Below are 12,585 nucleotides of genomic sequence, written 5' to 3' on the forward strand. Positions count from 1 at the left end.
CTTTCCTTCTCATCCCATCCGGTAAGTCTCCCTTGACCCGGTGTTCTGGGCAACTTTTCCATAGTTATCCCCATTTCCTAAACCTCACCAGTCCTTTTCCTTCTTCCCTCTTCCTTACACTTCAACCTTTCCACAAAAAGGGAGCCACTGGCTCTGAAATCTTGCCCATTTAATTAACTCTGATGCGTTTGCTCCTGCTGCTACATGAGTAATTTTTGTTTGTCTATAGAGTTGCGTTATATTTTCAGAAATTGATTATTTTCATGGACAGATAGGAATAAGGTATTCACCCACAAAAATGTTGATCATGTACCCACTGATATAAAGAACTTAATAAATAGTAAAATTAACGTGAAACACAAACTGAAGTCATATCTGCTTGAAAATTCCTTTTACTTCATGTATTAATTTCTGAATGTTCAGATATGTAGTAGAATGAATGTGTGCTCTGAGAAAGTGTGCTGTATTGGAAAACTGACTTGTTCCATGTCATAGTGATAGGTAACAATTATGATCCATAAAGCATGAAAATAACTAAGTAGTACCTGTGTCTCACTTCTCATATGTGGAGGATCTGTCTGATTTCTTTTTCAGATGTAGTATGTATCTGCTTTGCATATAAGATACTAAGACCTTTTTATCCTTGCAGCATGGTGATATATACAATTTCCCCCAGACTGCATTTGATAAGGCATTAGAGAGAGAAGAAGTTGAGGAAGAGCGAGATGAAGAGGAAGAAGAAATAGAGGTAAGTCAAGAGCTTTTTGAAGTATTTCTGTTAACAGGTCTGTTAAAAAATGGAAACAATATTTAATCAGCTTGTTTATGTGTGGTCTTGATCCAATTCAGAGGACTTCTGCCCTCTATTTATGTACCTGGGAGTGTGGTGTTTCCACTCATCTGTGCAGCTCTGGAAAGGTTCTCTTGGAATGTCCTTCAGGACATGTGTTGAATTCTTATTACTGTTATGGATAGTGTCCAGATTAAAATCTCTTAGAACTGTTTTTAACTCTGGAATCAAGAAAGTCACACGGAGCAATGAGTGAGCAGAGTGTTGGTTGTGAGAGAATAATCGTACAATTCTTGCTTATTGACAAAGCTAAGTGGGCAGCTATGGTGAAGAAACGATGAGTTTTCTTTTCACAGCTGTGGTCTCTTCATGTGAGTTTTATCACATAAGTTTTGCAAAACACTTGCATATGACAATTATTGGCCATTTGACCTTGAGGGGAAAAATTCTAAACGTGTAATGGATTGAAGCAAAAACTCAAAAACAAACAAAAAAAGTCACTAGGAACTGTTTGGTTCTTTAGAGTCAGAGATCCTTTGTCAGTCCATGATATAATGACTGGACATTTGTTTCAATGTTGTGGCCAGACGCAATGCTGTGCATTTCTGTTTTGTCATCTCCATTTGATTGAACTAGTTTGTCGCAAACATTCCTGTTGCTCCTTGGTCATTGTGCAAGGAGCAAGCTTTGCTGCCACTCAGTACATTTTCAAACATCTTATAACGTGGATCAGTTGTCATTTCAGTCAATTTTTCTAATGGACAAGAATTGCTATACTTCAGATCCTTGACTTTGTCAGGGTGAGCTCTACTAACTGAGGTCAAAATATTCCTTGTCAAGGATCATTTTCAAATGATGGATAGACAGTTTGGAATTGGGAGAACTGTTTGTATCCCTGCATTTGATCCGCTTGCCTGACAGCTCCTTTCAAAACTTTAGTTGTTTCTGTATTTGTTTTCCCCATTTGTGCATAAAATACAGTGCAATATTCCTTCCATAAATCTTTCCTCCCTTTGAAATTTGGTCTTTTGATCACATAAATAATAAAAAATAATTTCAGTTTTGCATCTCTCCTAATTTACTAATGAAGATATTTTATAAGGCTGATTTCTTTAGTCACAGCTGGTGCCATAAGGAAACAGTCTCACTTTGCTGTGTATTTTGTGATATTTCTCATTTACTTTTAGAGTAATTATTAAAACTAAACAGAGATGATTATAGCTCATTTAAAAAGGTTGCGAATTTTGACAGTTTGGTATGGATTGAATGGAGGGAAGTGTAGTTGTGAGCATGCATTCAAGTCCAGAATAACTTTGCACAGACCACGCAAATTCATGGTCGTGACCATGGATTGGAATTCCCCTTCTAACACTTGATATCTTCACAACTGGTGAAAATGCCCTTGGACGTCTTCTTTTATTGTGAATCTCATGTTCAGATGTGCTGCACTGTTGTTTTTAATGCAACACCAATAAAAAAACTCTTGTTCACAACACCTTAAGACTGCAGAACACTTCAGCACCAAAAAATATCACTTTACAACTAGAGGTGATGAACATAGATGCATGTAACGTGTGACACCACACGATATTGTTTATCCATGGTGTGGAAACGGACATGCTATACCGACAGAACTCCTGGTGGCATGGTAGGAAAAGCTGGCTCGCCATTCTCTCATGTGGACCAAAAGTCAAAAGTTTGCAGCTAATTTTAAATGCACTGTAGGCATACGTGTTTCATTCCTGTCAGTGCCAAAATCATAGAAATTTCCTGATAACACAGGTTACATGGACTCTGCTTCATGAAAGTTCAAGAGACTTTCAGTGGAATTGTGATAGTTTGTAACCATAAATAAATTGTAATAATATTTCATCCTTAACACTAAAAGATTAATTCAGAGTATAAACATCTGATGCTGATAAATCTTCGCTTCCTTAGAAGTTTTGAATACAAGAGAATTGCTGAAATCGAAACGGGGAATCTGTTGGTTTAATCTGGTGCAACTCTGAAGGAAAAAATATATACATAATATAATTTAGACGTGTGGAAATCTATTTGTAAGTAGCAAGTGGTATATAGTCATGGTGTTTGATGAGGTGTTTCAGGCTTTCTTTGTGAAATTGATGATTTACAAGTTTTTTGGTTTTTAGTAGAGTATCTTTGTAGAATATTTCAAGAAAAGTACCTAATTGTCTCTGTCAGTGGTTTAATGCAGATTTTGTTGCTTGCTGTTTGGACTCCAGCCAAACTGAACTATTCAGTTTGGGTAGAGTAAAAACAATGAGCAATGAAATCTGCATATGATAACTGCAAAAACAAGGAAAGATATCAAAATATTGTGCAAAAATAAAGTTAAGACTTGGCTGCAAACCCAAAAACTAGTAAACTAACACCATACATGTTTCTTTTCTAGATCAGTGAACAGTTACTATTGTCATAGTCGAATTTTGTTTAATCCACACTCAAAGATTTATGGTCAAAATTAAATTGTATACACACATATTAAATTAGATGGATACTTACCAGTGAGATCAATTGTTTCCTGTTCTTAGGCTGAAGTAGAGTACGAAAATGAATTGGATAAAGAATTGGAAAATGATCAAGAATATGTCATGGCTGGGAGCAGTGATGAGTATGAAAGTGAAGGCAATGATGACATGAATGATGAAGTGGTAAGTACAGTAAGCATTCTGTTTCATAAGTAGCTACTTTCTCAAAAATTGAGCATTAGAAGACTACATATATTACATTTTATATGTATGCCGTACGTTCATGTTTGTTTTTGGCATGTATACAGTGTAATCTATGGCATATTCACCATTGTTAACAATGCATTTGTACGCTTTTATGATAAATTTAATGATAGTCACAATCTTCTTTGTTCCTTCACCTGCTGAAAGGCATTGCATTTTTCCCTTCAAGCAATTACTTCCCAAGTTAAATATGGGAATGGAAAGTTATTTGTGGAATATTAAGACAGTAATAGAAAAACTAGCGGTAATAACTTACATAATAGTTCACCGCATATCAACACGCACATTAACGAAATGGAGAACTTCATTAGCTTTTGGTCAGACCACCTCCAGATCTGTAGTGTGTGGACATGCCACCCTCCCCCCTCTTTCCTACCTGCTGCCAGAATGAGCTCACCACTGCTACGTTTCTATTCCCTGCACCTCCTGCCTCTTCAAATAAGCCGTTTACCATCATTCCCCAGCATCTCCTCCTCCTTTCTCTCCTCACCCTGGTTGCGCTGCAATGCAGGCACAATTCAGCTGTGCAGGTGCGTATGTGTGTTTCTTATGTGTGTGTATCCTATAGCTCTGAAGAGGGATTTATCTGAAAGTTAGCTGTGTCCTCAGTCTTGATTATGTTTCCATAATTGACTTAGTATGTCTCACTATTCAGTGAATTGTTACTTACTTTCCAACTTTATAGGGACAGTATTAACAAACTAGTCAAAACCTTACATGGAAAATAAAACAAGTGAATGACCACTCTCTGTACAGAGGTGGAAATGGGCAGTGGACAGCACATAAAACATGGAGATTATTGTTAATCAGCTATCAAAATTACATTCATCACATCAAATAGATACAGATAAAGAATGTATAAAAATGCAAGTTTGATAGCCAAGTAACAATAACCTCCTCCTACTTACGTATGTCTGTGCAACCCTACAGTTCGTCTGTATTGTCAGTCACCGTCTGATTCTTCTTCTTCTTTTTAAAGTGTGGTCTGTTCCGAAATACTTGCATATGTTTCTGAATATTTTATTTTATCTGCTTGTTCTCTTAAAGTATGTGGACATCGTATCTTGTCTAGAGACTCTCCTAATAATTTTAGACAAATGATGGTCATGATGGTTGTTTTTATAATTAATTATTGAAGGATGTATAAAATTGTTTGGTAAACAATGGATTGAATAAAAATATGAATTAGGATTGTGAATGAAACAAGAAGTTTACTGTAGACAGTCACTGTTTATTTCCGCAACACAATTTCAGAACAATGCTTTGTGGAGCAGTTTGACTAAAGATGAACATAAATGTAAATGTGAATGTAAAGTAACAAATATAGAATACAATCAACGGTCACAGGCTCCTTCCTCTGTCATGATAAATCACATATAAACCATCGCTGCAAACATTGGTTGATCACAAATTGCGTTTAGAACTAAGAAGTGCAAAGAATGCATAGCAAAATGAAAACACAATTTTGGACCAAGATTGTGGAGATTTTTGTCTGTGTAGATGAATAGGTCTGTCAGTGTAAATGTCCCCAGTGTTACATAAATTCTTTTCTGCCAATATACTGTATGCACACCTACAAGGGCTGTTGAAAAAGTATCTGACATTTTCACACAGATGAGAGTGTGTTAAAACTACTTTAAAGATGGTCACTCATCAGTGAAGAGTGGAGCACATTCAGGTAGGCCCTCAGCATCCACAGATGAGGTTGTTACTAATCACGTAAGGATCCTTGTGATGAAGGATAGATGACTCACGATCAGAGAACTTGCACACAAGGTTAAAATTAGTATTGGGTCCATTCAATCCATTTCATAGGAACATTTTTACCTCAGGAGGATCCCAGCAAAATCTGTGCCACAGTTGCTAACAACTGAGCTGAAGCAGCATCGTTTGGAGATTGCACGGGACAGGCTGGATACTGTGAACCGTAATGCCAACGTTCTTAACACAGTGATCACTGTGATGAGTCTTGGGTCTAGAGGTATGACCCAGAAGCAAAGTTCCAGTCTTTGCAATGGAAGCATCCATTGTATCCGAGATGAGAAAGGTGAGGCAGGTCTGCAGCAGTGTGAAAGTCATGCTGACCATCTTTTTTCACCCCAGTGGCATAGTCCATCATGAGTATGCCTACACGGTACTCTTGGCAATGAGAAGTAATACCAAGATGGGCTGCACTACTTTTGTGAAACAGTGAGATGCAAATGGCTGGCTGGGGTAGCAGGCATTTGGCATCTTCACGAAGATGTCCATAAACAGAGTGTGTAGTGATTGCACTTACCTTTCACTGCACACCAACTGGAGCTCTAAAATGTTTCATTCAGTGAGTTGGAATTCAATGCCCTATCCCTTTGCCCTGTTACAGCCCCGGGGCCAGACTACATTGACAACCAAATCAGTGGATTGTCAGCGTCATCTGCTTACCGTCTCCAATCGTAAGTGGAGCGAGGGTGAATTCACATCCCAGTGGTGAGAAAGCATCATTGTCCTGGTACTGAAACGGGGTGGTCCCCTAGAGATAGACAGGTATCGTCCAATTACTCTCACCAATATTCTCTTCAAGTTGCTCGAATGCATGGCGAGCCACTGGCTGTGTTGGCTCCTCGAGTCTCTGGGCCTTCTGGCTCATTCCCAGACTGATTTTTGCCCAGGTTTTCTGCTGCTGTTAATTTTGTTTGGATTAAGTCTGCCATCTGAACAGCTTCTGACTGACGTCAACACCTTATTGCTCTCGTCTTCAACCTACAAAAGGCTTATGAGGCAACATGGTAACACCACATTCTCACTACCTTGCATTAGTGGTGTCACCGGGGCCCACTTCCACTTTTTGTCTAGAACTTCTTGTCACACTTTACTTTCTTGGGTTCAAATTGATGCTTCCCACAGTAGCCCACTCCCCCATACTGAAGAGAATGGGGTCTGGCAGGCCATTGTGTCAAGTGTCCCTCACTTTCGAGAGACCATCAATGATTTGTGACAGCAGCAGTGGGGTCTTCAGTATCACAGTAGTACAGCCGTGTTCTTCTTGCTTCATGTTCCTCTCCTTTATTTTTGTTCATTGTGAGATATTGAGGACAGTTTGGGGAAAAATTGATGGTACAGATTCAACTCGAAAGTTATGCCATTGTTTTTCATCCAGATTTCGCATCGAAGCATTTGGTACATTTCAAAATATCTCCATTTGGAAAATGTAGTTCGCAGACCTGAAAACCATTTACAAAATAATGGGTGGTTAAATGCTCATTCCAATGCATTACCTCCGCAGCTCATCGTCTTGTGGTAGCGTTCTCACTTCACGCGCGGGGGTCCCTGGTTCGATTCCAGGCAGGGTCAGGGATTTTTGCTGCCTTGAGATGACTGGGTGTTGTGCTGTCTTCATCATAATCATCATTCATCCCCATTACGGTCGGAGGAAGGCAATGGCAAACCACCTCCACTAGGACGTTGCCTAGTCAGCGGTGCGGGTCTCCTGCATCGTCCCCTACGCTCCTTGGAGTATGGAACCCCATCATCATCATCATCATCACGAAGATGGTGTACTTGCTCATCGTTCTCCATTAATTCAGAGTTTTTTAGTCAAACACAACATGGCTGTGGTTTGTCAGTCTTCCTGTTTCCCTGGCCTAGCACCAAGTGACTTCTGGCTTTTCCCTAAACTGAAAAATACTCTGAAAGGAACAAGATTTCAGAACGGTGAAGACATGCAGATTTCGATGGAGCAGCTACATGCTGTACCAAAAGATGCTTTCAAAAGATCCTTCCAGCAGTGGCAGCAGTGTTGGGAGAGGTGTGTAGGAGCTGAATAGTACCACTTTGAAGGTGACTAGTGTCACAGTTGTATCTAAATAAAGATTGATTTTATAAATAAGTTAGATACTTTTTGAGCAGCGCTCACATGTGACCAAGTGATGTGTTGAAAACATTGTTGCCAATGGCAGAAAAATTATGCAGAAATAAAAATTCACATATTATTAATGTGTTAAATTTTCTGTGTGGCTGTGGCCGTGGCCGTGTGTGGGGGTGAGGGTGGGGGTGGGGTGCACAAAACTAATAATGTAGGCCACTGTTGAAACAGACATGATGCTATTTTCAGTGTTGCCATTTTTGTCAATTAGCATGGACTCGCACTCTTTACTTTGGTGATGGTATGCTTTGAGTGTTCCAAGGGTGTTTAGTTTTTTGCTTTTAGACAGGATACATATAGGATGTTGGTACTTAACGTTATTAGCATGGTGTTTAGTTTCAAGCAAGTGGTTGGCTCCTGCTGATGCATAATTTTTTTGTTTGAGGACATTGGCAATCTGACGTGAAGTACTACACAGAAATGGAATTGTACTGAAGATATTACTTTCCATTTGTTTTTTGTGCTGTGATTGTTTTACCATTACTGTGGAACTGTTATAGCGATTTTCAGTGGCAGTTTGTTTTATTATTACCTTCTTCAAAGAAATTGTACATAAATAAAAATTATCCTATCCTAAGACGATAATATCTAGTGAGTCCCAATTGTATTATGGTGTTGCAGTTCTGGGTAAAACAAAACTGTAAAGGTGTCTTGCATAAGGTGGAATTCCTCGTCCTATAATGAGTCACAGTTTAAATCTGCCAACTCGTACAATATCTGGGCATAACACTTTGTAGACATATGAAAAGGAATGATCACTTAGGCTCTGTCATGGGTAAAGCAGGTAGTAGATGTAATTTTATTGGTAGAATACTGGGAAAATGAAATCAGTCTACAAAGGATGGTGCTTACAGATCACTCGTGTAACACATTCTGGAATGTTGCTCAAGAGTGTGGAACCTGTACTGAATAGCACTTACAGGGACTTGCACATATACAGAGAAGGGCAGCCTGAATGGTCACAGGCTTGTTTGACCTGCAGGAGAGTGTCACAGTGATATTGAAGGAACTGAACTGGCAGTCTCTTGAAGATATACAGGGCTATTACAAATGATTGAAGCGATTTAATAAATTCACTGTAGCTCCATTCATTGACATATGGTCACGACACACTACAGATACGTAGAAAAACTCATAAAGTTTTGTTCGGCTGAAGCCGCACTTCAGGTTTCTGCCACCAGAGTGCTCGAGAGCGCAGTGAGACAAATTGCGACAGGAGCCGAGAAAGCGTATGTCGTGCTCGAAATGCACTCACATCAGTCAGTCATAACAGTGCAACGACACTTCAGGACGAAGTTCAACAAAGATCCACCAACTGCTAACTCCATTCGGCGATGGTATGCGCAGTTTAAAGCTTCTGGATGCCTCTGTAAGGGGAAATCAATGGGTCGGCCTGCAGTGAGCGAAGAAACGGTTGAACGCGTGTGGGCAAGTTTCACGCGTAGCCACGGAAGTCGACGAATAAAGCAAGCAGGGAGCTAAACGTACCACAGCCGACGGTTTGGAAAATCTTACGGAAAAGGCTAAAGCAGAAGCATTTCTTAAACAGGAGATTGGAAAACCGATGGATCGGTCGTGGTGGAGATCATGATCAACAATTCATGTCATGGCCTCCACGCTCTCCCGACTTAACCCCATGCGATTTCTTTCTGTGGGGTTATGTGAAAGATTCAGTGTTTAAACCTCCTCTACCAAGAAACGTGCCAGAACTGCGAGCTCGCATCAACGATGCTTTCGAACTCATTGATGGGGACATGCTGCGCCGAGTGTGGGAGGAACTTGATTATCGGCTTGATGTCTGCCGAATCACTAAAGGGGCACATATCGAACATTTGTGAATGCCTAAAAAAACCTTTTGAGTTTTTGTATGTGTGTGCAAAGCATTGTGAAAATATCTCAAATAATAAAGTTATTGTAGAGCTGTGAAATCGCTTCAATCATTTGTAATAACCCTGTACATAAACTATCCCGAGAAACCCTACACTTACATAGTTTTAAGAAACCGCTTTAAATGATGATTTTAGGAATGTACAATAACCCCCACTTATTGCGCCCATGGAGATTGTGAGGATGAGATTAGACTAATAACAGCACGCACAGAAGTATTTAAATAACCATTCTACCTGTGCTCCATATGTGACTTGAATGGGAAAATACTCCAATAACTGATACAATGTGAAATATCCTGTTTTATGGACTTCAGTGGTTTGTAGAGAATAGATGTAGATTTATTTAACTTCAGACGTGGTAGTTGAACTACTCTGTTGACCATATAGCGGAATTCTGCCATTTTGGGGGTTGTGGGGTGATGAGAGGTGTTGTGGATGGTAGTGTGGTCCTCAGCTCGTGGTCATGCGGTAGCGTTCTCGCTTCCCGCACCGGGGTTCCCGGGTTCAATTCCCGGCGGGGTCAGGGATTTTCTCTGCCTCGTGATGACTGGGTGTTGTGTGATGTCCTTAGGTTAGTTAGGTTTAAGTAGTTCTAAGTTCTAGGGGACTGATGACCATAGATGTTAAATCCCATAGTGCTCAGAGCCATTTAAACTATTTTTGATGGTAGTGTGAGTTGTGGTAGGTAGTGTTTGTTGTGGTAGGCTTTTCAATAAATTTCAAATTGTTGTCTATTATTCATTATTCTAACATTCAGGTCTATAAAGTTTATACTGTCATTTACTTGGTGCTCAACTGCAAACTTTATATTTTCATGGAAGTTGTTGAACAAATGGTTTAATTCATTGATGTCATCTTTTGTGCCATTAATTGAAATAATGATTACTACTACTGATCTGTAGATGTTAGTAATGTTTTTGAGGATGATAGTGGTCGTAATTCAGAATGTTGTCCTCTAAGTTGTTTGTAAATATTTCAGCTACTAATTTAGACAGGTTTGATCCCATTGCCAGGGCATTGGTTTGCTTGTAGTGTGTATTGTTGAATTTGAAATAATGTGTGTGTGTGTGTGTGTGTGTGTGTGTGTGTGTGTGAGAGAGAGAGAGAGAGAGAGAGAGAGAGAGAGAGAGAGAGAGAGAGAGAGAATATTCTGACAGGACGGAATTACACATCATTAGACTGAGGGGCGTTAACTCTGTACTTGCCCTTCTTGACTATATTTTTACAGTAACTTTTTGTAGGGATAATATCATTCTCCATTCATGTTTCTACTTGTATTGAGAGAGATAGGGAGGATGGATTTCAGTTCGTTTGCCATCTGGCAGGATCACTCATTTTCAGTCATTAAAAGAGAATTCATATTTAGTGAACCAATTTAGTGCCACATTTAATTTAATAATGTTGCAAAACGTAATAGTCACAGTCTAATCCTAAAGCTTTTCTCCTGTTCAATAAAAGATTTTAGAATGTTTTGCGATAGTGAATACAAAAGATCCTCCATGTGAAGTTTTGAGTATTAGAAACACATCTCAGTTTTGTTAATGTGTGGTAGGCACTAAGGTGGCTTCAAGCAAGAAATTTCATCTGAACACAAGCAATTTGGATGTGGAAAACAATTTGAATAGGTACAAGTTTTTTAGTTTTGCAGAAGTTGAATCCAGTTTTGAAATAGTAAGTGTTGACTATGACTCATGCTTGCACGATTAAATTACAGTGTGTGCACAGGGAAGTAAAGAAGACAAACCACAAAATAAGTCTTTTATTTGTGAAAATATAATTAATGAAGGTTTTGTAAAAAGGGATTGTATGACAGATGCATTTGCAAACATTTCCATCAGACTGTAAAGAAGGTTTTAATTCTGTATGTCTGTTATTCACAAGCTTTAATGACAAAAAGCATTTGTATTTGATAAGCTTATTATTGTTATTGATCATAGTGTGTTGTTTCCAAATATGGAAAGATTATATATATACACATTCAGTGTCTCAGTATGAACTGAAGCTGAAGTTTAACTGCTTTTTTCTAAGAACCCGCATGGATGTTTTTTCACTGACAATATGACTTTCAGTAACGTAATTTTACTTATTTTGTAGATTGAGGTAATAGTTACTATTCTGTAGGTTGACTAATATCTGCACTTGGAAGAGACAGGTTCCTGCAGTTATTAATAATTCAGATTTTATACAATTTCCTATGGCATCCTGCAGTTTAATTTGTTTGTGTGGTACCTTTCTCCAGACAGCTTTAGAAATTTGTAGCAATAAATTATTTAAATGATTTGCTTTCAGTATAAGCCATTAGATCAGGCATTGCACTGATTTGACAGTTGATGCACATTTGGGAGGCACAGAATAGAAATACAGTATACTTCTGATCACTTGTGCAGAATATGCACGGTATTTTTGGTAAGGCAGTTGTCTGGATTGACCTTTTGTGATCTCGTACACTAATGCATTTGTGTAAATATTGAGTGTGTGTAAGGGCAAGCACAGGGATAAACAGACAGTAGTGCCAGAGTCACAGCAGTGCAGATAAAAGCATGTAATTTTAGTTTGTACAATAATTTTTAATGTGTAATTGCCAGTAGTGCTACAAAAATTAGATTTGTTTATTTATCCTGTTTATTTCTTCTTCTTCTTCTTCTTCTTCTTCTTCTTAGGATTCAGACTCTGGACATGTTGAAGTGGTAGAAAGCGACATTGATATATCTGATACATCAGATATTGAGGCAAGTATTGACCAGAAACTTAGTTTCTGTAGTGCAGTTTTCAAAATTTGTTTAGCCAGTTTTTTATTAATGATGATCTTCTTTGCAGGATTTGGCAGCTAAACACAAAAAAAGTGGTGAGCCATCAACTGCCAGTAAAAAATCGTCCAAACGCCATGTTAAAAAGTCTAGAAAGCCTCATGTTGAAATTGAATATGAGCATGAAATGGCTACACCCCTTAGGACAAGCTGATGTGTAATGTCCACACACTTAGTATTGAAATGATCTGTAATTTTTGGATTGTAAATAAACATTTAATTTTTCATAATTTTCATCATTATTGAATCTTGTTTAAATGGCACAAGTAACCAAGTGAATGCCTCCAATGCTGTGAGCTGAGTATAGCTTGGATAGTATCACTATGCTGAATTGAATGAAGCTTGATGGGGTGGCACATCATCTGGCAGGACTTTGGAGCAATTTTTCTCTTTAAATTAAAAAGCATGAAGGACATAAAATGATGTAGCTTTGTGTTTGGGTGAG

At 38.7% G+C, this 12,585-nt stretch overlaps 1 protein-coding gene across 1 annotated transcript in view; it reads left to right on the forward strand.

The window, feature by feature from the left end:
* The window catches only part of LOC124788239 (protein MAK16 homolog), a 69,391-nt gene extending 57,021 nt beyond the window's left edge, over positions 1 to 12,370 (forward strand). Inside the window, exons 6-9 of the mRNA XM_047255422.1 lie at positions 650 to 748; positions 3,343 to 3,462; positions 11,994 to 12,062; positions 12,151 to 12,370. Of these exons, the coding sequence (XP_047111378.1) occupies positions 650 to 748; positions 3,343 to 3,462; positions 11,994 to 12,062; positions 12,151 to 12,294 (432 nt within the window). The 3' untranslated portion in view covers positions 12,295 to 12,370. The remainder of the gene's footprint in view (positions 1 to 649; positions 749 to 3,342; positions 3,463 to 11,993; positions 12,063 to 12,150) is intronic.
* The last annotated feature ends 215 nt before the right edge of the window (positions 12,371 to 12,585 follow it).

The sequence above is a fragment of the Schistocerca piceifrons genome, chromosome 3 (genome assembly GCF_021461385.2).
Source record: "Schistocerca piceifrons isolate TAMUIC-IGC-003096 chromosome 3, iqSchPice1.1, whole genome shotgun sequence".
Taxonomy (NCBI): domain Eukaryota; kingdom Metazoa; phylum Arthropoda; class Insecta; order Orthoptera; family Acrididae; genus Schistocerca; species Schistocerca piceifrons.